This window comes from Felis catus, chromosome E2 (genome assembly GCF_018350175.1).
Source record: "Felis catus isolate Fca126 chromosome E2, F.catus_Fca126_mat1.0, whole genome shotgun sequence".
Taxonomy (NCBI): domain Eukaryota; kingdom Metazoa; phylum Chordata; class Mammalia; order Carnivora; family Felidae; genus Felis; species Felis catus.
Window position 1 is genome coordinate 7,180,511 of NC_058382.1, and position 25,552 is coordinate 7,206,062.

The 25,552-nt window shown below is 53.8% G+C and overlaps 2 protein-coding genes across 3 annotated transcripts; both read left to right on the forward strand.

Moving 5' to 3' along the window:
* Nucleotides 1-1,639: 1,639 nt before the first annotated feature.
* On the forward strand, nt 1,640-7,636 carry CTU1 (cytosolic thiouridylase subunit 1). Its single transcript, XM_045046275.1, has 3 exons — nt 1,640-1,835; nt 4,782-5,326; nt 6,909-7,636. Exons 2-3 carry the CDS (start codon nt 4,819-4,821, stop codon nt 7,481-7,483), a joined length of 1,083 nt encoding a protein of 360 aa, XP_044902210.1. The 5' UTR covers nt 1,640-1,835; nt 4,782-4,818; the 3' UTR covers nt 7,484-7,636.
* A 12,089-nt stretch (nt 7,637-19,725) lies between these two features.
* On the forward strand, nt 19,726-24,245 carry KLK14 (kallikrein related peptidase 14). Of its 2 annotated transcripts, XM_019818635.3 has the most exons (6): nt 19,761-19,817; nt 19,900-19,961; nt 20,751-20,922; nt 22,663-22,916; nt 23,020-23,156; nt 23,732-24,245. In XM_019818635.3, the coding sequence occupies exons 2-6, from the start codon at nt 19,922-19,924 to the stop codon at nt 23,882-23,884; spliced, it is 756 nt and encodes a 251-aa protein (XP_019674194.1). In that variant the 5' UTR covers nt 19,761-19,817; nt 19,900-19,921; the 3' UTR covers nt 23,885-24,245. The 2 variants fall into 2 exon arrangements, with proteins under 2 accessions (XP_019674193.1, XP_019674194.1); XM_019818634.3 differs by having other exon boundaries at nt 19,726-19,961.
* Nucleotides 24,246-25,552: the final 1,307 nt, after the last annotated feature.

Below are 25,552 nucleotides of genomic sequence, written 5' to 3' on the forward strand. Positions count from 1 at the left end.
CCCCCAGTCGCCAGAGATGAAGAGGTTCTTGGTCCTACTCTGCAGGACTCAATGAAGTCTGGAGAAAGCAAAAGACCCCCAAAAGTCATACTGGCTGATGTATCTTTCATACTTGGCAAGCTTCATAGAAAATCGGTATGATTCTGCCATTCAGAACTTGCCAGTGAATTTTTATCCCCTGGACAAAGATGTTTCCTACTGAATCAATTCCTTTATGGACACATGGCTATTTGGGGGTTTTGTTTCTTCTTGAGACCGTTTCGGTAAATGAATTTTTTCTTATAATTTTTACACGTCATCTGAATTTTAAAATGAAATAGCATATATTTGAGTGAAACATCCCCTTATATTGTTCTTAAAGCAAAAGACATTGAAGCAAAACATACACGGAGAAAACAGTTCAGTTTATAAAGATAAGCTTGATCAATTTTCGTATGATGATGACATTCCTGGAATAACCACCTAGATCAAGAAACCCTACCAGCACTCATTCTCAGTTACTCCCCTCTAAAAAAGTAACCAGTATAAGTAACTTCTATCATCATTGATTAGTTTTCTCTGTTTTTGCCTTCGATGTAGTTGGGATCTTAGTGTCTGGCTTCTTGTGCTTAATATTTTATTGTGAGAGTTACCCACACAACAGCTATCCATTCATTCTCACTGCTGAAAGAGTTTCATTGTGTGCATATGCCATACGCTATACAATAGGATATTTGGGTTGTTTCTAGTCTGGAACAATTAGGAAGAGTGCTCATACAAACATGGCTTTGATGTGAATATGCACTTTTGTTTGGTGTATTTTTTAGAGTGGGATTTCTCAGTAATAATCGAGAGGGTCTGGGTCTCCAGGCCCCTGGGTTACTGGACCTCTGAGGCTCCAGGACCCCGCGCCTAAAGACTACTGAGTCTCAGGGGTCTGGGCCTTTGGATCCCTCAGTCTCAGAAGTCTCGAGGGGTCAAGCCCTCTCTCACCGGCTTGCCATCCCGGAGCTCCACCTCCTGGTGAAGGGAAGTGTGTACTACCCGGTTCGCTGGCCGGGACCTCAATCTCACCCACTACCCAGAGCCAGGCACACGTCCACTAACCACCCCCCACCCCCCCCCCCAACCACTAACAGCTGAGGCACGCGCAGAGACCTCAGCTCACACATACTGCTACCTCTCCCTATCCGACACGCTCATGCGCACCAATACCACCCGCACGTGCACGCACGGATCCACTCCGAGCCCCGACCCTCGGACTTCCTGCCCTGCGCATGCGTCACCTCCACCTTTCGCACTCTTGAGCCGCCGCAGCACTCCCATCCTCAATTCCCAGCTGCAACGCCACCCTCAAAGGGTAGAAATCAATGCTCCACAGTGTCTTTAAAAGCCTGTAATAATCCCACGAAAAGAGATAATCCGAATACAGCTACTTCGCCTTTTAAGTGTCCGGCACGGTGACGGTGACAACGCACTGCGACAGAAATTCTTTCTCTCTCTTTCTCTCACCGTCATAAAAACCCTCTCTTTCTTTCTCTCTCTCTCTCTCTCTCTCTCTCTCTCTCTCTCTCTCTCTCTCGGCTCTGCCGCGTCCTAAGCCCAGGCGCAGGCGCATAAAGGAAATCAGGCAGTACACTTTAATAATCGGTAGAAGGGGCCGCAAGGGTTGCTGGGAGTTGTAGGACTGGGAGGCCTAGTAGCCGCAGGAATTTTGGAGTTGCCGCATGGGGTTCTAGGAGCAGTAGGCAAGACCGCCCCAAAGCCTTGTGGGAGTTGTAGTCTCCGGAGCCACTTCCGTGCCAGACTTCCGCGTGTGGGGCTGTTGGGACGTCCTAGTACCGCGTTCTGTCCAGGTGAGTAGTTGCTCCTGGAGCGTGTGGGCCCATGGGCCCCCGCTCGTTATTGCGGTGCCATGTGAGGTCGAGAGCCTCGGGGAGTGGTGACACTAGCCCCTGTGATTCCCTAACGCCTGTGTCCCAGAGGCCTTCTGGCCAGGATCCCCACTCTGGGCATTGTGGTCCATCCTGTCTCTTGCCCGTCCACCCCTTCCGCCAGGTGGGGATTCCACGAGCTCCCTCCCCAACCCCCATGCCATTAGGCACATCAAAGAGGCCCCTAGTGTGTCCTCGAGCTTCTGTTCTGATAGAGGGTTCACACACTATCATCCTGACGAGGCTGTAATCCGGAGGCATCCCTGGGGTCCGCGTCTCTTCTGGGGGCATCTATTATTACCTCATTCTACAGTTCTTTAGCGAGTGCCGACACTGTTCCAAGCCCAATGTGAGGCTGGTGGACGAGGCAGACCCAGTCCCTGACATTAGTACCCCGAAGGAGACAGGTCGGCCACCATGACGGGTAGAGCCATGGTCAGGCTGGGATGGAGACATCGTAGCGGCTCTGTGAGCCTAGAGGGGGCGCCTGACCCAGGCTGGATTCATAATCTTCAAGGGGAAGACACTTAACAGGCATTTCAAACCTGATGTGTCCAAATGGAATTCCTGGGGACCCTCCTGACAAAATGGCCCCATCTTCCTCCCCGGTGCTCTGGCCAAAACCTCCAAGTCACTTTGCACTCACCTTTTCTCATCAGCCCCGCCTCCACCACAATCCAAGTCTTGTGCAAGTCCTATGGACTCTGCCTTCGGAACAGATCTAGAATCCCACCCTTCCCACCTCCACTGCCACCACCCCCACCCAGGCCACTTGCATCTGTCACTGGCTATTGCCATAGCCGCCTCACTGGCCTCCCTGCCTTTGCTCTTGCCCCCTAAAGGATGTTCCTCACACAGCAGTCAATGGAATGGGATCGTTTTAAAATATAAATCAGGGGCACCTGGCTGGTTCAGTCAGTTAAACATCTGACTCTTGATTTCAATTTCCGCTCGGGTCCTGATCTCAGGGTTGATTAGTGATGTCGAGCCCTGTGTTGGGCTCCACGCTGGGCATGGTGCCTGCTTGGGATTCTCTCTCTCTCTCCATTTGTCCCTCCCCTTCTCTCTCTCTCTCTCTCTCTCTCTCTCTCTCTCTCTCTCTCTCTCTTTCTCGCTCTCTCTCTCCAAAACAAAACCCATGTCAGTTCATATCCCTTTCCTGCTCAGAATCCTCCTGTGGCTCATATCTCCCTGTGAATAAAATTCAAACTCCATATCATGGCCTATGAGCCTCTGACAATCTGCACAGACTCAACACCTGCCAGGGTCTTCCTCCTTCAGGAGGCAGACCTCCAAAACTGGGTGACTGTAGATTTAGGGCAAGAGGAGGGATGAGTCCAAGGCGACTTTATGTCCTGTCCTGCGCAGGGGCTAGGTGGAAGGTGGTGATGCTCTCAGGAGACAGGAAACAGCTGGGCTGGAGCAGGTTTCTGCCTCGTGGAATGGAGCCTGGCCAGTGTGGGTACTTGGGATCTGGGAGAAGGCCTAGCCAGAATCCTCAGCGGGGCATTTGGAGGACCAGCTGGATGGACATCACAATTCAGAGTCACCTACAAGGAGAATGGGCTGGGTGGGACCTGAGGACCATGATGAGGATTCTCCAAAAGAGACTGAGATTCAGCAGAAGAGAAACGAGGGCAGCAGAGAGAGGATCAAGTCAAAAGTCAAAGGAGAAAAAAGTTTCAAAGGGCTGTTGCTCAGCGCTGACAGATGCACCTGATGGTCACCATTGATGGCTCCTAAGCATTACTTGCTGGCCCCGTGACAGGGAGGAGTTCTCTGAGCAGAGGAAAGAGCTGGTGCAAACACCTTCCAGTAGGTGCATCATGGAGTGTTTGAGAGTAGAGACCAGCATGACTGAGGACAGTGGGACATGAGGTCAGAGAAAAAGGGACCCAGATCACAGAGAGCCTCGGAGCCACTGGCTTTTCCTAAAGTGAGAAGGGTTGCATGGGACGATGTATAGAACATACCGGGCAGGGTCCGCTGGCTGTCCTGTGGAGAGGAGAGGAGGGTGGGCAGAGTGGAGGCAGGGACTCTGGTGAGGAGCCTCCTGCAGTATTGCTCACATGAAGGTGGCAGCCGTGGAGATGGGGAGACGCATCGCCTCCTGGGTTAAAGCTGCCGTCAAACAGGATTTGCTGTATGCCATTTGGGCATTTGGGGTTTGAGGTCTGAGGATGTGGAGAAATGGTCAGGACTTGACATTGCAATTCGGAGTCACCGGCAGGGAGAGGAAGAAGAGTGGCGAGAGCAGGTCAGCGTCCCGGAGCCCAAGGCATCTTGCCTGGGCAGCTGAAAGGATGGAAGTGCTCTTTACAGCAGGAGAAGCAGGCGTGGGGAGAAGAATCGGGAATCTGGGTTTTGAGGTGCCTGTTAGACATCTTGAGTGGCACTGGTCCCTTGCCTCAGAAAGTCACAGACAGTAAACAATAGGTCACATGAGGTCATTCCACATATGGTGGCACATCCTAGAAGCAGATAACCTGCTGGGAGGCTCCTGCACTAGGCCAGGCTGGAGGCGATGGTAGCTTGGGGAGGGGATACCGGGTTTAACAGGCATGTGGGACCAAGGAGGGTGTAGCTAGAGGATTGGTTTTGGCTGGGGATGGAGGAGGTTGGAGGAGAGGGACAGAAAGGGGTCAGGGATGGGCTTATCCATGTTTTGATACATCCGTAGAAGCTTGTGGGAGATTCTGACACCAGAGCAGAGTTGAGCCCGGCCCTGGAGGCCCAAACACCCCACCTCGAAAACAAAAGCAACCCCAGATAGTCTCCTTGGAGATGTGATCCAGCAGCCTCCCCGGAGGCATCGACCCCGCAATCCGGAATCCGCACGTAACCTGCCTCCCCTCTCTCCCTGTCCAGGGGCAGCCAACTCCTCCCCGCCCGCCCGGAACCCGCGATGCCCGCCCCGCAGTGCGCCTCCTGCCACGCGGCCCGCGCCGCCCTCCGCCGCCCGCGCTCCGGCCAAGCGCTGTGCGGCGCCTGCTTCTGCACCGCCTTCGAGGCCGAGGTGCTGCACACGGTGCTGGCGGGCCGCCTGCTGCCGCCCGGCGCCGTGGTGGCCGTGGGCGCCTCCGGCGGCAAGGACTCCACGGTGCTGGCGCACGTGCTGCGCGAGCTGGCGCCGCGCCTGGGCGTCTCGCTGCGCCTGGTGGCCGTGGACGAGGGCATCGGCGGCTACCGGGACGCGGCGCTGGCGGCCGTGCGGCGCCAGGCGGCGCGCTGGGACCTCCCGCTCACCGTCGTGGCCTACGCCGACCTCTTCGGGGGCTGGACGATGGACGCCGTGGCCCGCAGCACGGCCGGCTCCGGCCGCAGCCGCGCCTGCTGCACCTTCTGCGGGGTCCTGCGGCGCCGCGCGCTGGAGGAAGGGGCGCGCCTCGTGGGAGCCACGCACATCGTGACGGGTGAGCGCGGGCGCCGCAGCCGAGGGGCGCGGGGCGGGCGCTGCAAGGGGGCTGGGCGCGTGCCCAGCAAGGGGTGAAGGAGACGCCGGGGGTGCCCGAAGTGGGGGATCTCCACGAGAAGGGGGTGCGCACGCCCGCTGAGGGTGCGTGGGCAGAGTGTGTGCGCGCCGGGGCTGGGCGCGGCAAGCCTTGAGTCTCTGCCTTCGCTTTGGCCGTGGAGGGGTAGAGGGGTGCTCTCCGGGGGCTGGGGCTGTGTTCCCTGCAGTTTTCAAAATGACATTCTCTGTGTCCCTTCACAAAAGGAGGCGAGTGAAGTGACACTACCCATCAGAAGCCATCTGTAGTCTGAAACGCAACTCTTTAGACCCCCCTTCTCTGTCGGCCTCTTCTCTCTGAGAACTTGAGAACTTACTCTCTCCCAACCGTTGCTTCAACGCGTGATTGTTGACCATCTCCTCTGTACCAGACGCTTTGTAGCCTCGAGCAATACCTAACCTCGGTTACCTCATCTGTAAAACAGGGTTATTAATAATATCGAGGTCCCAGGGTCGTTGGGAATAAAGTGAGTTCTGTGTGAGGCACTTAGACCAGAGACTGGCAAACAGCAGACCTTACAGAAATGTTTGTGTCCTAATGCTGCCCAAGACAGCCCCTGCCCCTGCCCTCCCATCATGTCCATAATTATAACCCGGTAAGTGCTGCTAAGGAAAAATCACACAGACTTTGCCAGTTTATAACAGGAGGACCCAGTGAAGGGGGAAGCCTGGAGTTAGGAAGTGGTTCCCGAGTGAGCCTGACCTGAAGGCCGCCTGAGTAACCAGTGAAGGGCAGACCCAGTTGTCGGGGTCTGAGCAGAGGAGGTGGCTGGTGCAAAGGCCCTGAGGAGGGGAAGTGTGGCCAACTGGAGAAGCCCCAAGAAGACCAGTGTCTGTCGGACCAGACAGACTCAAGTATCAGACGACAAGATGCAGAATAGGTAGACATTTAGGTGACGTTTATGGTGACTGTTGAGTGAATACTGAAGCTCTCGCTGGCCTTCCTGCACGCGGTGATCCGCATTCCCCGGCACTGGGACAGCAGCCTTCTTGACAACCTCCACTGACCGTTAGAGGCCGCTTTGACTTCTCCGGTGCCGGTGCCGTGTGACGTACACCTTCAACTGAGACTGAAAAGATATTTGTAGCATAAAGCACTTCTGCCACCCTCCTGAAAAAGCAGCCGGCACAGGGCCTGGCTGGCGATAAGTGGGTGGCAAATGAGGGCACCCCGGGTTGCCTCCTGGAGGCCTGTGTGTCCCCTCTCGTTTCTCACTGTGCCCACCGCCCACCTCCACCAGGCTGTCGCGCGGTGCCCAGGGGTCTCCATGGCCCTGTCCGGCCCTCCCTGCTGTTCTCCACGCACCGCCCCCCCCCCCATCTCTCTCCTGGTCCTGGCGTCCTGCAGTGTCTGGGGGTGGGGTGGGGGTCTCCAGCCCGGGTCGCCCACTCTGTGCCGCTCTCCAGGGCCCCTCCCCGTCCGTCTGGGTCCCTGCTGCCCCACGGCGGCGCCCCCATCTCACCGGCTCCCCGTCTCTCTCCCCCAGGCCACAACGCCGACGACATGGCGGAGACCGTGCTCATGAACTTCCTGCGGGGCGACGCGGGGCGGCTGGCCCGGGGCGGAGGCCTGGGCTCGCGGGGCGAGGGGGGCGCGCTGCCGCGCTGCCGCCCCCTGCAGCTGGCCTCGCAGAAGGAGGTGGTGCTGTACGCGCACTTCCGCCGCCTCGACTACTTCTCGGAGGAGTGCGTCTACGCGCCCGAGGCCTTCCGCGGCCACGCGCGCCACCTGCTCAAGCTCCTGGAGGCGGCGCGGCCGTCGGCGGCGCTGGACCTGGTGCACTCGGCCGAGCGCCTGGCCTTGGCCCCGGCCGCGCGGCCCCCGCCCCCCGGCGCCTGCTCCCGCTGCGGGGCGCTGGCCAGCCGCGCGCTCTGCCAGGCCTGCGCCCTCCTGGACGGGCTGCAGCGCGGCCGGCCCCGCCTGGCCATCGGCAAGGGCCGCGGGGGGCGCGACGAGGAGGGCTCGTCGGGGCCGCCACCCCCGCCTCCCAGCGACCCCGGCTCTGCGCCGGGCCCCGCCGCCGGGGGGTGCGGGGCTGCCTGTAAAGAGCGCTGCGAATAAACCCAAGGGACCTCCGCCCGGGCTTCGGTGCGAGGCTGGGAGGGGGACGGACGGGACCGGTCGCCGCCGACCCCGCAAAAGCTGGGGGCCGGGACTCCTGGGTCTGAGGGAGGAGGGGCTGGGGGCCGGGACTTCCGGGTCTGAGGGAGGAGGGGCTGGGGGCCTGAACTGGGTATGAGGGAGGAGGGGTTGGGGGCCGGGAGCCCTGGGTCTGAAGGAGGAGGGGCTGGGGATCAGGACTCCTGGGTCTGAGGGAGGAGGGGCTGGGGGCCAGGACTCCTGGGTCTGAGGGAGGAAAGACAGGGGCCAGGACTCCAGGGTCTGAGGGAGGAGGGGCTGGGGGCTGGGCTCCTGGGTCTGAGGGAGGAGGGGCTGGGGGCCTGGACTCCAAGGTCTGAGGGAGGAGGGGCTGGGGGCCTGGACTCCAAGGTCTGAGGGAGGAGGGGCTGGGGGCCAGGACTCCAGGGTCTGAGGGAGGAGGGGCTGGGGGCCTGAACTGGGTCTGAGGGAGGAGGGGCTGGGGGCCTGAACTGGGTCTGAGGGAGGAGGGGTTGGGGGCCGGGACCCCTGGGTCTGAAGGAGGAGGGGCTGGGGAATCAGGAATCCTGGGTCTGAGGGAGGAAGAACAGGGGCCAGGACTCCTGGGTCTGAGGGAGGAGGGGCTGGGGGCCTGGCAAAGGGGCTGGAGGGGCCAGTACTCCTGTGTCTCAGAGCCGGTAGGAATTAAGGGGCTGCTTGCGTCACACTCTGCCAGGTTCTGGGCATGCTCAGGAGAGTCCTAACGCTTCTGTAGGACCTACTATGTGTCATGTCTGACTGTTGCACCATAAGCAAAACTGCTTCACTTGAGGGACTCTCATTTACAGTAACCATGTTTACCTTTGAGCGCGGCGCACGGTGCGGACGCTGCACCATCCGGTTTCATCCACAGCGCGATCTCATTGGCTGTGCGGTCACCTAGGGGGAGTTTGTCCCTCTGAACCAGGGTGGGGGGAGGATGGCCAGAGTTCGCCTGTGGCTCAGCACCATCCTATAGAAATACAGTGTGAGTCAAATGTGTAATTGTCAGTTTTCTAACAGTTTATTTTTTAAAGGAGGGGGAACAGGTGAACTTTTAGTAATATATTTTACCTGACCCAAATAAATATATTTGATCTAAATATCCAAAATATTACCATTTTAACACGTAGTCGCTATTTTTAAAACTATGAGGTTATTTTACAGCATTTTTTTTTTTTTTTTGTACTAAGCTTTTGAAATATAGTGTGTCTGTTATAGCCCGTCTGCCTTCAGATTCAACCACTGTTCAGACGTCCCATTTGACCCGAGGGCCCCCGCACGGGAACTGGGAAGATGCTGTCCTGGGCCTTGGCCACAAGAGGTCACTGTGTCCACGTCTGTGCATCAGGTGGCCATTGCTGGCAAAATCAGGTCTCCGCTGTCCACTTGGGAGCTCTTCTCTCTGCCCCCCCACCCCCACCCGGAACCCCCTGGTCTGAGCCAGCCGCCAAGGGCGAGAGGCGCAGTCTGGCAGAAATATTAGGGCCCCATTGGAAGCCTCCCTTGACCTCAAGACCTGTGTGTACATGCACTCATTCATTCTGCAAATATTTATTGAGCACTTCATTTGTGACAGCCGTGAACACATAAATACCTTCCCTAATGGGAGAGGCCAAAAAGAGAAAGGAAAAGAATAAGTTGAATATATAGTATGTCAGATGGTGATAAATCAAGGGATGAAAACATGCCCACATTGAAGCAGGTGTACTGTAAGCCCTGGCAGTTGGGTTTTCTTTTTTCTTTTCTTTTCTTTTTTTTTTTTTTTTTTTTTTTGTAACTTTTAAATGTTTATTCTTGAGAGAGGGGGAGAGTCAGAGAGAGGGGGAGACCCAGAGTCTGAAGCAGGCTCCAGGCTCTGAGCTGTCAGCATTCAAACTGCAAGATCACAACCTGAGCCACCCAGGCGCCCCTGGTTTTTCTCTTTTTTGTAATCCAAGTGCCTGACTTAAGCTTTGCTCGCCAAGGCTTCCTCTTCAAAGATGGCTATCTCAGTAAACAGATTTCCAGTCATACAACTAGATAAAAAAAAAAAAAAGCCTGGCTCCCTCCCCCCACCCCCTCCAGGCACCTTTGTTTTAGAGATCTTAGCTGATTTCCATAAATCACCAGCAGCCTGTTTTTCCTCTTCCCAAGCTTTAAATTCCCCACTCTTCTGTGTTTTTTTTTTATGTTTATGTTTATTTTTGAGCACGAGTTGGAGAGGGACAGAGAGAGGAGGGAACAGAGGATAGGAAGCAGGCTCTAGACTGACAGCAGAGAGCCTGATGTGGGGCTTGGGAACTCATGAACCAGAAGATCATGACCTAAGCCAAAGTCTGGCTTAACTGACTGAGCCACCCAGGCGCTGCCCCCGCCCCCCAACTCTTATGTTTTAAATTCATGAATAGTGAACCCTTGAAATCCTAGGCACCCCCCCTTGATCCCAATAAAAGCAGAACCCCAGACACCCATGCACCCACCCTCCACCGTGACTTTGCTGTATGGCCCGTGGTATGCCATGTGATTTCCAGATCCTATAAGTAATAAACCTTTTTTTTTTTTTTTAAGTTTCCTGGTGGTTACTCTGAAAGGGCGGGCCTACGCCAGCCGACTCCATCTTGTTCTGTGTCCTTCACCTTGACCACACCTCCTCCCCTCGCCATCTTGTTCTGTGTCCTTCACCTTGACCACACCTCCTCCCCTCGCCATCTTGTTCTGTGTCCTTCACCTTGACCATACCTCCTCCCCTTGAGTAAACCCTCCCTCACCTGCCAGACCCTTCCCCAGGACCCCTCCCCAGCCAATCAGCTGAGGCCACAGCCATTACCTCACCAACTGCCCCCAGGCCCCAATAAAACCTTTGTCCTTTTGAAACTCGCGCTCTTTCCCTGGTATCTCACCGCTGCGTCGGTGCAGGTAGGGGATTGAGCTCGAGCTAGCTCGAATAAAGGCTCTTTGCTTTTGCATCGGACTCGGCTCCCTAGTGGTCTTTGGGGATCACGAATTCTGGGCATAACAACTCTTGAGGGCAATCTTGCAATCTGAGAACCCGGGTTATCGATGGGCTGAGACCCACACAAGACAGTGAGGTGGACAGAAAGGCCTCGAGGAGAAGGTGGCATCTGAGCCAAGACCTATCCAACGTGAGGCAGTGAGCTCTGCAGATGGCAAGGAAGAGCCTTGTTGGTGGCAGCACAGCAGTCACAGACCGAGGCAGGGTAACGGTGGAAGAGAGGGCTGAGAGGGAGCAGAGCGTATAGGCTCAGCTTTGGTTTTGAGACAGAAGCCACAGAGAGTTTTGAGCAGAGGAGTGAAAAAGGCCGTGCCTTTATTCACGCAGCAAACATTTGCTGACATCTCCCAGGGGCACTGAGGCAGCCCCAGTCCCGGCCCTCAGTGGTTTCCTCAGGTCTCCCCACCTGTCTGGCGGGGAAGGCAGACATGGACTCGGAGGGACGCGTGCTACGGTCAGGGGAGCTAGCCAGGGCACCAGGGAGTCCAGAGGTGAGGTGCCCAGCTCAGCATGGGGTGTCACAAAATGCCTTCTGAAGGAGGCAGTGTTAAAACACCGAGGGTAAGAATGAGCACGAGAATGGGGTGGGAGGGAGATGGGGCTGAAAGAATGGCAGATAGAGGCCTGCAGGCAAGGAAGGACCTTGAACCTGTTTGGAATGGCTGCTAGCAGGCCAAGATGGTGGGGGAGGAGCTAGCCCAGGGGGACTGCCAGGGGAAGCCAAACAGAGCAGAGGCAAAGGGGTGGGACGGTGGGAATGGATGGGAGGGCTATTTAGTGAGCACTCACCATGGGTTGGAAAGCCTACTATGTTTGTAAGCATAAGAGCTCCTGCATGAACCCCAATACAAGAGGAGTCCTTCCCAAACAGACTGAACAGAAGTAAAGATGTTTGCCAACGTACGCAGAAGGCCATAGTAAACACGGGGCAGCCTTTTGCTGAGGGAGGAAACCATAGTAAGCATGGAGGGCAGAGCAGGGATGTTGCTGAGGCAGGAAGCCCCAGTCATCATGGAGGGAGGTTTTGCTATGGTTTTGGCCTTGGTAAATGCAGCCCCTACGTAAGCACAAGGGATCCTTCATTCTTGTTGAGGATTGCACTGGATCTGTGAAAGGATCAAGGCTGATGGGGCGGACACCGCATCCTCCAGAGTCCCTTGGAATCTTTCTTCCCTGGAGGGCTTTAAAGCCCAGTCTCAGAAAGATGGACTTTCCCTGTCTTCTCCTATGTTTTGCTCTCCCAAGGCTGGATAATTGGAGATTCGTGCCAGGTCTGAAGAGGTAGAAGCATTGGGTACAGAGATTCTGGAGGGAAACAGATTTCCGGAGAGAAGCAGAGATCCTGGAGGGAAGTAGATTTTTAGAGAGAAGCAGAGATTCTAGAGAGAAGACGACTTTGAGATAAACTTACTCCTTCAGCCTGTTTATACAGAGCCCCACTTCATGCCAGGTACCAGACTAGGCTCAGGGGTTTCAGCAATGAACCTGCTAGACGAGGTCTCGGCCCTCATGAAGCCTCAGTTCAAGTGACAGAGATTTTACTTCATTCCACAAATGTTTACTGTGTGCCTACTATGCACCAGGGCACAGAACCAGATAAGGAAGGCAAAAACCCCTGCCCTGTCAGAGATGACACTCAAGTTATGGGAGACAGAATCCATAAGAATGAAAGTAAATAAAACGTGAGGGACATCTGATGGTGATAAATGCCGTAGAGGGGGGAAAAGAAGAGAGACAATAAACAAGGAAGCAAACACATAAAGCAATTTTAGATTGAAATAAGGCATAGGAAGGAAACTAACAAGAAGAGAATGTCTGCTCCAGACAAGGTGATCACAGTGGCAGGAAGGGTATCCCAGGCAAAGGGATCAGCAAAGACAAAGACCTAAAGTGGGACAAAGACCCTCAACTACCACACTGGGAAAATCAAAGAAGTGCAGGGGAGCTGAGGCACAGAGCATGACGGAGTGATGAGGTTGGAGGGATGGACATAAGCCAGACAGAATGCCTTGGAGGCATTTGGGTTTTATTCTATTTGCAGCGGGGGAATCATAAATGGGTTTGAAGCAGGTTTTAACATGATACTGTTTAAAATTTTAAGAACGCATTGGCTGCTGAGTGGAGAATGGACGTGGCATTGGTAGGGGGGTAGGAATAGGGGTCAAACGTGGAAGCAGTGAGACTAGTTAGGATGCTATTGCACCTGTCCAGGTGAGAAATAAACACGGCTTGGTGAGAGAAGAGGGCAGTGGGTGGATTCCATGGCTATTTTGGTGCCGAGATGACAGGAATTGCCAAAGTGGGAGGTGGGTGTGAGGGAGGGAGCAAGGACCACTCCCAGCTTTTGACCCAAGCAACAGGGAAAAGGATGGTGTTGGTGTCGTTTACTAACAAGGAGAAGACTCAGGGGGAGGGTGGGAGTGGACCCACGTTCTCCCACTTTTTAAACTGCAATAAATGAGAGATAATAAAGACAGAAGGAGGTGGGGCAGAAATGTTCTCTGGCTGTTGACCTGGCATCAGGGGCGCCCAGGTGTGCAAACAGAGGCTGCCTGGCACGTAGCAGATACAGGTGCTGACTCAGAGCCATCTGAGAGATTACCCAGAAAGTTTGGGTAATCAAAGAGACACGTGAGATCAGCATCAGAGGGGCATCAAGTCGGACGGGCTGAGGTTTGAATCCCACCTACACCACTTGCTCACCATGCAATGTTGGGCAACTAACCTAATTTCTCTGGGTTTTCCCCATCTGTAGAATGGGAGTGATGGTGTGTGGGCCAGCGGGGGGATTAAGGGAGATGTGGCACATGGAGGTACTAGAAAAATTGCCAGCCAGGAGCTGGTCAGGGCCCAACAAGGCAGAGTGAGGGTCCATTTCCTCATCCCACAAGCATCCATCGCGTGCCAGACCGTGCCAGGGGGATGGGGATCCAGCAGAAGGTTCCCTGCCCTCAATGGCATGCAAACAGATTTGAAGACAGAATGGCATGGGCTTTAACAGCTGGATGCCTCAGGTTCCAATCCTGGCTCTGCCCCTTGCACAAGCGACTTTTGTCTGAGACCCCGTTTCCTCACCTGTAACACGGTGCTAATAAGAGTCTCTAAACCTCATGAAGCTGCTGGGAGGATTAAACATGATCATGTTTATGAGGTCCTTGGCAACCTGCCTGATGTTCATTATAGGTGCAGAGACAGGCATTCCCTGACACAGGGACTCAGGAGCCTTGAAGCGAGAGGACCCCCTGGTTTTGCAGTCCCCCAGCCTCCACAGGGTCTGAGACCACCTCCCCCATCACCCATTCCCACGGTAGCACCCTGGCCCCTATCTCCATCCAGAAGGGCTCCACCTCAGAAGCCACAAAACCCACATCCTACTCCCTGACCACAGCCTCCCAGGCTTCCAGAGCTGTGGGTGTCTCTGCCATACCTGTTCTTCCACCTCAGGGCACCCCTGACCCCCTCATGCAGCCTCCCGCCAAAGCCCCTTCCGTCCGCCTTTCCTATACCCCACAGTCCTTTCCACCACTAGTGTCCTCAGCACCCCTCCCACCATCACCCAGCCCTGCACGTTCCTGCTCTTTGCTGGAGAAAAACAAAACAAAATCGTCCAACTGCTCAAAAGATGCCTCTTTAAATTGCTGAGTGCCAACTTCACCTGGGTGCCTTCTCCTCCCTCACCTCCTCAACCCCACCCACCCAGGTGCCCCTTGAGATGAGCTGGACTCCGTCTTCCTGGAGGAAGCAGAAGCCACCCCAAGGGCCCTCCCTCCTCTTCCTGCCACAGGACCCACACCCCACCCGAAACCTCACCCGCCCTTTCCTTCTTCCTTCCTGGAACAATGGAAGAGGCGTCTTTCCTCCCATCTGGAGCTAATCCCACCACTCAGGCAGTTGCACCATTTGCCCCTTTGTTCTCGGGCATCTCACTCCCTGTGGTTGTTAAGAGCTGTCCGCCTGGGTTCGAATCATGGCGACACCACTCAGCGTTGTGTAAACTTGGGCGGACGACTTCCCTTCCTCATCTGTACCTTGAAGATAATAAGAGTGTCTTTCTCACGACACCATGGGAAGGCTTTGGTGAGCTAATTTATGAAAAATGCACTCAAACACTGTTGGACCCACAAATCAGTGCACAAATGGAACAGACCTTCAAATCGCCTTGGAAAAGGCAATGGAAGAGTCAGGTAATGGAGCAGAGAGCCCGATAGTCCTGGAGTTTGAACGTTTCCTCTTGCACTGACCAGCTGGGTGACCTTGGACAAGACACTTCTCCCCTCTCAGCCTCAGTTTTTCTGTAAAGAGGGACAAGATAGTACTATCCCATAGAGTCCATACTTTCCATGGCCTGACCGCCCTCATTTCTTTCTATTGTTTCCCCCTTACTCACTCTGCTCCAGCCACACTGGCCTCCTCACTGCTCCCCAGACATACCTCAGGGCCTTTGCACTTGCCACTCTTTCTGTCTCGAACAGTCTTTCCCCAGAGATCCCCAACCCATTTAGGTCTTTACCCAAAGATCACCTCACTTGCACCTTTCTTGACCCTATTCCCCTCCCTACTTTCTTATTATTTTTCATACATTCATAAGTTGTAATATCATATGTTGTACTTATTTAACTTTCTTTCTCTTGATTGCCTCCCCCCCCCCCCCAAATATAAGCTTCAGCAGGGCAGGGATTTCTGTCTGTTTTGTTCATGGCTATATCCTCAGTGCTTAGAACAGTGACTCATGCTCAGTGAGTGCTCTGTGTTGTTGAACGGAGGGAGAGAGAGTGAAGGAAGGTGTGAGGGAGAGAGCGAGGCAGAGAGGAAGAGAGGGAGGGAGGCAGGGAGGAAAGAAGCTAGCCCACATGAAGAACTTCCTTGGTCAAACAAAATATGGCACATCCATCAAGTGGCAGATGATTCTACTTAAAAAAAATGGATGAAGAAGATGTGGTTTATATATGCAATAGAATACTACTTGGCAATGAGAAAGAATGAAGTCATGCCATTTGCAGCAACATGGATAGAACTGGAAGGTATTATGCTGAGTGAAATAAGTCAGTCAGAGAAAGACAGATATCATATGTTTTCATTCATATGTGGATCTTGAGAAACTTAACAGAAGACCACGGGGGAAGGGAAGGGGAAATAATAGTTAGAAACAGACAGGAAGGGAAGCAAACCATAAGAGACTCTTAATACAGAGAACAAACTGAGGGCGGATGGGGGGCAGGGGAGAGGGGAAAATGGGTGATGGGCATTGAGGAGGGCACTTGTTGGGATGAGCACTGGGTGTTGTATGTAAGTGATGAGTCACGGGAATCTACCCCCAAAACCAAGAGCACACTGTATACACTGTATGTTAGCCAGTTTGACAATAAGTTATATTTTTAAAAAATAAAAAGGAAGGAAACCCTGAAACGCGACAATACGGGTGAAATTGGAGGACATCGTGCTCAATGACATAAGCCAGTCACAAAGTGATTCAGCTTCTACGAGGCGCCTAGAGTGGTCACAGCCATAGAGACAGAAAGCAGATAGAGGTTACCAGGGGCTGCAGGCGAGGGGACAGAGAGATAATGTTGAATAGAGACAGAATTCCTGTTGGGCAAGATGGGAAAGTTTTGGAGATAAATGGCTGCAATGATTATACAATCATGCAAATGTACTTCAGGTCACTGAACTGCCCGCTTAAAAATGACTTAAGGGGGGGCGCCTGGGTGGCACAGTCGGTTAAGCGTCCGACTTCAGCCAGGTCACGATCTCGCGGTCCGGGAGTTCGAGCCCCGCGTCAGGCTCTGGGCTGATGGCTCAGAGCCTGGAGCCTGTTTCCGATTCTGTGTCTCCCTCTCTCTCTGTCATCCCCCGCTTATGCTCTGTCTCTCTCTGTCCCAAAAATAAATAAACGTTGAAAAAAAAAATTTTTTTTAATTTAAAAAAAATTAAAAAAAAATGACTTAAGGGGTGCCTCTGGGTCGTTCAGTTGGTTCAGCGTCAGACTCTTGGTTTCCACTCCGGTCATGATCTCATGGTTCGTGGGTCCCAGGCCCGCATTGGGCTCACCGCTGACCGCGCAGTGTCTGCTTGGGATTCTCTCTCTCCCTCTCTCTCTCCCTCTCTGTCTCTTTCCTTCTCAAAATAAGTAAACATTTAAAAAAAATTTTTTAATGATTTAAATGGCGAATTTTGGGAACACAACACTGTGCCCAGCCTGCAATAAATTGGAGCGGTTTTCATCCTTCCTTCTCTCCTTGCCAACCCTAGCTGGCCACACACCTGTCTCCTCCCCCTCTTCCAGTCCCTCCAGCCACCAAAACCTTACAGTCTCCCGTCTGTCCTTTTCCCCAGTGGCCACCCAGCTGTGTCCCACTTCCTCCCTAAAATTATCTCAGCTTCCCCAACAGCACCCTTTCCTGGCCTTCCTCCCAGCTCTTCCCTTGCTCCTTCTCAGCCCTCTGCCCCCTAGGCCGGGGGTCTTCCTTGGGGTCCTGGGCAGATGTCCCTGGTCTTTCCACTCCATTCAGTCTCTGGGCGTGGGCTCCAGGCACCCTGGCTTCCGGTGCCGCTGGTGCTGATAACACCCCACCTCTGTCTCTAACCAGACAGCTCTCCTAAACTCCAGACCGGGGTCTCCAGTGAGGACCCTAAGGGGTCTTCTCGCTTGCTCAGAATCACCCTTGGGCTTCTGCTTTTCCTGGCCACGTTTCCCCTCCAGCCCTCTGAGCTCTGTCCCCATCCTCCGGCCTGAAGGTCTCTACTCAGAGCCCCTCACCTCCTTCCCACCCCACCCCACACACACTCCCTCCATGCCCCAGGCAAACACCTGCTCATCCACAGCAGGCCCCAGCTTAGACAGCTCGCCCTTCAGGAGCCCTTTCTCCACTCTGGGGTTCCATCAGGCCCTTCCACGTTCCCTGTCAGAGGGCACATCACCCCGGACTGAGTTTCCTATTGCCGGTTGGCCTTTCCCATCAGACCATAAGTTCCCCGAAGGCAAGGACTCTGGCCATCTGCTCATTCATTCGATTGTTCATTCATTCATCAAATATGTTTTGAGCGCTCATGTCACGGCCGACAACACTGCTGAGCAGGTGGGTGGATTGGGGAACAGGTCGTCTGGGTTTTAGATTCTGGAGGGAAGGAGTTGAGTAACCTGGGAGGTCCAGGGCTGGGCTGGGAAGCGATAAGCTGTGAAGGGACCCTATTTGTTCTTGTAGCCCCAGCCGTTTGCTTGGGCTCCCTTGGGTCCACTAAAGTCTTCTCCTTAAGCAGAGGGTTCTTTTGAAGCAGAGGTCTCTTTTGAGACCTCCTGTTCACCAAAGTCTTCAGCTCAGTGGAGGGTCACCATGAGTCCATCCAATCAAAGGTTTCTGCTCAGGGGAAGGGGGCGGGGCTTGTGTTTACCAGGAGATTCTGTTTGGTGGCTGTTTATTTTTAAAATCCATATAAAAAAAAAAGGACAAAGACATATTTATGGACTCCAAGAAATTGCTCAAAGAGTAGAGTCCCAGGGGCTCCTTCCCTCGGCTTTTTAACCGTATCAGACCCAAATCAGACCCAGGAATTCAATGAGGGCCGTTAGCCAGACTACAGGTCTCCTTCCAGGTCACCTCTTCAGGTGCCTCTATTTGCCGGTGTGCACGTGTGCAAATATCTGTTTCTATGTAATGTTACCTCCTATGTAGGTCCAGGTCACCACAAGGGTCCCCAGCCCTCCTGTGCCCCCAGGGTGGGATGGGGGTCTTTCCTTCTGGTTTGCCAGGGCCCTGGCCGCCTAAAGCAGGGAGCTCCTTAGAGCCAGTTCACAGGCAACCGAAGTGCACACAGGGAGCCGGGTGTGTGGGTTCAGACACACTGAGTCCCCAGGTGCAGACCAGACTAAGCAGCAGCCCAGGCAAAGAGGAAGGAAAGTGGTTTGGGAGCCAACCCCGGGGAGTGGGGGGGGGGGGGGGAGGAGGGAAGGGAGGGCTTTTGAGAGAGGGAGAGTGCACAGGCTGCCTCCTGAGTCACCGTGCCCTGCTCAGGCCCAGGGACAAATTGCAGTCATTAGGGAATTTAAGAGGCTGGGGAGGTGCTGTACTGAGGGCAGCGTGCCCTACCCCAGGTTAGGAGGGGTCCCTTGGACCCAGAGCACCTCCTTGGGCTGTCTGGAGCCCTCCCCCACCACCTCACCGTTGTCTCCCTCCCTCTCTCTAGGTCACCATCTCTCACTCTGTCCCCGCCCCTCTGCCGAGCTGGGAGACACCAGTTCTCCACTGCTTCTTCTCCTCCCCGCTGGGGTCCCTGTTCCCCAGACTTCCAGGACTGTGAGAACCACAAAGCCAGAAAGCCTAGGGGACAAGACAGTCCCGGGTGTCTCCTGCCCTTCCCCGCCCCACCCCCTGCCTCCCTCTTCCTGGCTGCTGTCACCTCCCATCTCTGCCTCCCTGTCTCCTCTGAGTGCGTCCCCACCACGTGCTGTGCCCTAGCTCCCTTGGTCACCCCCTCACCTGCCTGGTCCTGCATCGTCCTCCCCCTCCTCCAGCATTTCATCCTCCAGTCCTCCTGCTATTATTTTGTGTGTTTGGGGTGGGGGAGGGGTGGTGATCCTGCCTTCCTTCTCTCTCTTCACTCGGTTCTCTTCCTTTGTGTCTCTGTTCTGCCTTCAGTGTCTTCCTTGTCTTCCCTGCTTTTCTGTTTCTTTCTTAGCTTTCCCACATTCCCTTCTCCATGAATCACTGTCTCTGTGCTGCACCTGCCCCACTGTCTCCCCACCACCCCCACCTCCTCTGTCCCCATGTCCACATTCATCTTCCTTCTCCTTCCCCATCTTTCCTTAGTCTCTCTCCCTCTGACACTTGTCTCTCTGGTCTGTGTTTCTCTGAATCTTTCTCTGGCTCTCCACCTTCTTATGTTACTTCTCTGACATTTCCCAGTCTTCTCTGTGTCTCTTTACCCCCAACCCTTACCAGCACCTTCCCCTGAGCCACCCACTCTGTCCACCCTGCCCTGGGGTCCCCCTCCCTCCCTGGGTTCCTCCCAGATTAAACACCTTCCCTGGGCGGGTTCTTATTAATGTGGTGGCTGCTTCTCTGACCAGAGAAGGGAGGGAGGAGATGGGACCAGGGAGTCCTGGAGTCCTGGAATGGGAAATGGGCAATAAAAAAATGTCAGGAGAAGGGCGGGGGTGGGGGAGGCAGGGCCTGTTGCCCAGGCCAGGGATAAAAGGGCTCCACAGAGTGACAGGGAATCAAGGCACCACCCCCCTTCCTGCACACACAGAGACGCATCCACGTCTTGAAGGGTCTTGGTCTCTGTGTAAGGCCTTCACTGTCTCTGTCCCTCATCTCTGGGTCTCTTGCAGCCTCCTTCTCTCTCACTTTCTCTTTGCATTTGCCAGAACCTGACCTCCAGACCCCAGAATGCTCCTCCTGCTGACAGCACTCCAGATCATGGCTCTAGGTAAGACAGCAGTGAGATCCGGAGTATGGCAGTCCCCTAGGCATGCTGAGAAGAGATGGAAAGTGTTCCCTGGGGCCCTGGGGTGCTCATGGATGACCTGATGAAAAGACAGGAGGGTGGTTTGGGGGTCGTGACTGAGGGGCATGCAGAAGGGGCCTGAGTTCTGAGTTGTGGAGATATCAGGATGCAGGAGTCGAAGGAGATGGGTAGGAATAAATGAGGAATTGTGGAGAAGTATCCAGTGCTGTCTAGGTTTTATTTAAAAAGGAGGGCTGCAAAACTAATGGAAAGACGGCATGTTGGCGGTGGTGATTGTGGGCGTGATGGTAGGTGGTGTGGGTGTGGGGTGAGACAGTGGATCCTGGGGTCCACACAGAGTGGGAAGATTGGATAAAGGGCAGGGAGCTCCTTGAATGTATTGGAGAAGAATTAATGGGAGGAATGGTGGTATCCTGTGAAAAGTAGTGGTAGAAAGTATTCATGGGAGAGTAGAGTCAAGGGTAGTAGATATGTCAGAGCCCTGGATGAGGCAGCCATGGGATCAAGTAATATACTATGGAGGTGATGGTGGGGGAGGGGTGGGTGTCAGAAAACTCCCTGATTGTGTTGGGGCAATAATGGAGGCAACATTGGGCATATCTCAGGCTGGGTGGGACAAATAGAGGCAGGTGGTTTAGGGGTTAGGAAAAGAAAAGGGATTTGCGGGTCCCAGATGTCCTAGAGAGTTGGGGGTGGAAAGCATTTGTTCATCTGCTTTCCCCACCACACCCCACCTCTTCCTGTTCCTAGCCATGGCACAGAGCCAAGAGGATAAGGACAAGATACTTGGTGGTTATACATGCATCCAGAACTCCCAGCCATGGCAGGCGGCCTTACTGGCAGGTCCCTTTCGTAGTTTCCTCTGTGGAGGGGTCCTGCTGTCAGGCCAATGGGTCATCACCGCTGCTCACTGTGCCCGCCCGTGAGTAACCCCCTCCCCTATTCCTGTGCAGGGTGAATTCTAGAGTCTAGCGTCCCAGAGCTCAGCTAAGAACCTAGAGCATTGTGTTGAACCTAATGTAGTAGCTGGATCCTGGTTTGGGGTCTAGATAAGAGCCTAGAATTACCAACACAGCTCAGAATATAGAACCCAACCATAAATCCTGAACTCGGCTTAGATTCTGAAAGCAGATTGACAGTTTAGAACCCATATGCCAGCTTAGAGTCCCACACAAAAATTAGAAGCTAACTTATCTGGAGATCCATCTGGAGGCCAAACTCTACATAGAGACCAAGATTAGGAGCCCATTCCAGATTGGTGGTTCAATTGAGGGCACAATCTACATTCAGAAACTCAGGACCCCTCTCAGAACACTGCCTAGAATCCAAAGCCTAGTCTAGAACCTGCAGTCCAGCCATAAATCCAGGACTCTGATTACAGCTAGAACATACAGCTCTGGGCTCTGGGCTGCGAGCACAGGGCCTCCGGGCTCTGGGCTCAGAGTGTAGGAGAGACAGAACCAGAGCCCATTCTAGGTACAATGTTTAATTCAGAGTCTAGTCTACAGCTCCTTTTTGAGAGGCCTAGAACCCAAACCTCAACCCAGTGTCTAAATCCCAGAATGCAGACCATAATCTGACGTCTCATAAAGAACTCAGTAGTCTAGACCAAACCCTAGAACCCAGATCCCTGACAAAAGCTCACCCAGTACCTATAAACACTAAGATATAATTCCATAAATTAAAGTTTATGTCAAACCTAAAGCCTAGAACTCAGCCCGGTGTCTAGAATGCAAAGTCCAGAATGCAAGACAGCATCCAGAAACTTGGATCCAAGCCATAACCTGGAGCTCCATCTTGAACCCAGAGCTCAACCTGAGGTCAAGGCTCAGACCAGAGTCTAGAAGCAAGAGCCCAGACCATAACTGTAGTGCAATCTAAAACAGAGCCCACCCAAGAATCAAAAACTCAGACTGATGTTTAGGACCCTAAGCTCAAAGACAGAGCTCAAACCATCGTCTAAAACCCAGGCCATAAACCAGAGTTTAAGCAAGAACCCAGAACTCAACCTAGGAACTGAAGCTCATATCCATGTCCAGAATCCATAGTTCAGATCACAGTCCATTGCTCAATATAGAATTGAGCCTACCCTACAACTAAAAGCTCAAATAAACATCTAGAACCAAGACTCATACCATAATGCAGAGCTCAAAATAGAATCTGCAGTCTATCCTAACACCAAAAGTTCATACCCATATCTAAAACGCATGCCATGATCCAGACTCCATCTAGAGAACCCAAATTCTAGCTTCAACTCAAAAGTTCAAAATGTCTAGAACCCAGAAGCCAGGCTGGCACCAGGATGGAGCCTCTCAGGAGCCTCCTCCAGGATATCAATTCTGATTTAGAGCCTAGAGCCATAGCCCAGAGTCTCAGTTGGAACTCAGAGCCTAGAACCCAGCACTGAGCCAAGAACTCCCAACCATTACCTTACACCCAAGCCAGAAACCGGAACACAGCTCAAGACAGAAAGGGGTGGATGGTGGGATTGACCCAAGAGAGAGCCCAAGCTATGAAAAAGGGCACAGGAGTCCAGCTGATGTTCCAAAAGTTGGTTAGACTTGTGGGAAATTCATCAGCAGGGAAGGGAAAGGAGCCAGAGGATGGGGAGTGGTCTCCAGGTCAGATCCTGAGCAGTGCTACTTTTGGGGTCATGGGCCAGGATCCTTCATGTAGCCCTGGGCAAGCACAACCTGAAGAATTGGGAGGCTACCCAGCAGGTGCTGCGTGTGGTTCGCCAGGTGCGACACCCCCAGTACAACTCCCGGACCCACAACAACGACCTGATGCTGCTGCGGCTGGAGCGGCCTGTTCGGCTGGGGAGGGCGGTGAAGCCCATTGCCGTGGCCAATACCTGCATGAGCCCAGGGACCCCCTGTCTCGTGTCTGGCTGGGGCACCACATCTAGCCCCATTGGTAAGTACTTCCGTATCTGGAAATGAGGGGCTGGGGGACTGGACTTCTGGGTCTGAGGGAGGAGGAGGTAAACCCGACTCGTAACCCTTCAGTGTACCCCCAGCCAGGTACCCCAACTCCCTGCAGTGCGTGAACATCAACATCTTCTCGGATCAAGAGTGTCAGGGGGCTTATCCCGGAGCCATCACTGCCGGCATGGTCTGTGCAGGTGTTCCCCAAGGAGGGAAGGACTCTTGTCAGGTGAGGTGCAGAAAGGAGAGCTGGAGGAAGGGGATTGTTTGGGGCTGGCTCTTGGGTACCAAAGGATCTCAGGAGCATGAGAATCAGAGGAGGTATCCCCAGAAACTGGGAGAGATTGTAATAGTCCGGCTGCATCCTGGCTGTATACCCTCGGGTAGCAGGCCTAATCCCTCTGTCAGACAGGGGTAGCTCCTCTTAGAGCACATGGTAGAATCAGATGGTAGTTCATGGAAAGAGTGCAGGGTGGTGCCTGCTCTGAGCTCTGATCACTGCTCTCGTTTGGTCACCTGGAAATCTGTGCTCAGCACCTCTAGAGACCTTAGCCCATCCCTGAGAGGTGACTCCAGAGACAGGGAGACGTAGAGAGGCACACACAGTTTTCTAGAGCAGCACAGTGAGCCCCAAGGGGAAGAGACAGAAGGAAGCAGTGAAAAGGGAAGGCAGTGATATCTCCAGAGCCCCGTCCAGGGGTCTCAGCCCACCTCTTCCCCATCTCTGCCTCTTGAGTCCTCCACACCCACGGCTCTGGCCATCTGTCGTCCATGGGTGTCTCCATCTCGGCCTCTCCCCTTCAGGGCGACTCAGGGGGACCCCTGGTGTGCAAAGGGCAACTCCAGGGCCTCGTGTCCTGGGGGATGGAGCGTTGTGCCCTGCCCGGCTACCCTGGGGTCTACACCAACCTGTGCAAGTACCAGACCTGGATCCAGAAAACCATCCGGAGAAGATGATTGTTGGTATGACTTAACATCAGCTGCCCAGCTGTCTCCCCAGACCCTGCTCTCTCCACTCAAGACCCAGGAGTCCCAGCCCCCAGCCCCCCAGCCCTCCTCCTCCCTCAGACCCAGGAGTCTGGGCCCCCAGCTTCTTGATGGGGACCCCTGGCCCAGGACTCCCCTTTCCCGAAGAAATTCCTTCAGGTTTTCTCTCCACTCCCCCACAACGCCATTATTCAAGACCCCTTCGGTACAGGGACAAGAGCATGAAAACACATGCTTTGGGGCATCATACCCCAAAGAAGACAGTTTTCAAAGCTTAGTGTCTCTAAAAACCAGACAAATAATAATAAAAATGGAATAATCCTAAAGTCCATTCACCTGTTCATTTAATTCATCCGACAGATATGTACACACAAGTGGCTGAATGGGGTCCGTGTTGTTCCCTTGGAGGCACCCTCCATCCCCTCCATCTGGTGTGGTAGAGGGAAATGCCCAGCCTCGCGGCATGACCCTGAACAAGACCGTCCCTCCCGAGGCTGGGTCCTGTGAGCAGGGACTGCTGAGGTCCAGGGCAGGGAGGGCAGAGACCCACCTTGTTTCTTGGAAAACCCTATGCAAATAAAAAGGTCCTCTTTCTCCTAATCAGATCTCAGGTGAGGAGAGTTGAGTTAATCACCTGCTGGAGTTCAAGTCCTGGCAGAGCTCTGCTCTCATTTTATTTCTTTATTTCTATCTGTCATCCCTGGCTCCGGTCCCCTCCCTCCCCACAGGCACCAACACAAATGGCCTTGAACACCATGAGTCCTTGCAAAACATGCCTGTCACAATGTGTTGCTTCTCATTTACATGAAACCATTGTGTTATGGATCTCATTCTCTTTCTCACTTTCATTCATCAGACTATTTATTGGAGGGGCGCCTGGGTGGCTCAGTCGGTTAAGCCTCTGACTTCGGCTCAGGTCATGATCTCACGGTTCGTGAGTTCAAGCCCTATGTCAGGCTCTGTGCTATCAGCCTGGAGCCTGCTTCAGATCCTCTGTCCACCCCTCCCCCACTCTTTCTCGCTCAAAAATAAATAAACGTTAAAAAAATTAAAAATAGGGGCGCCTTGGTGGCGCAGTCGGTTAAGCGTCCGACTTCAGCCAGGTCACGATCTTGCGGTCCGTGAGTTCGAGCCCCGCATCAGGCTCTGGGCTGATGGCTCGGAGCCTGGAGCCTGTTTCCGATTCTGTGTCTCCCTCTCTCTCTGCCCCTCCCCCGTTCATGCTCTGTCTCTCTCTGTCCCAAAAATAAATAAAAAAACGTTGAAAAAAAAATTAAAAAAAAAATTAAAAATACAAGACTATGTATTGCCTACAACAGTGCACCAGGCATTGTTCTAGGTGCTGGAAGTTGAGCTGTGAACAAGCCAGATAAATCTAAATGCCTCCCCCAACAGAGCTGACACTCTGGCAGAAGGTGATAGACAAGAAACGATGAACATAATTTAAAAGTACGGTAGAGAGGCACTGGGCTGACTCATTCGGTGAAGCATATGACTCTTGATCTTGGGGTTGTGGGTTGGAGCCCCACCTTAGGTGTAGAGATTAGTTAAACATAAAATCTTCAAGGGGCACCTGGGTGGCCAGTTGGTTAAGCTTTGGTTCAGGTCATGATCTCACGATTCGTGAGTTCAAGCCCC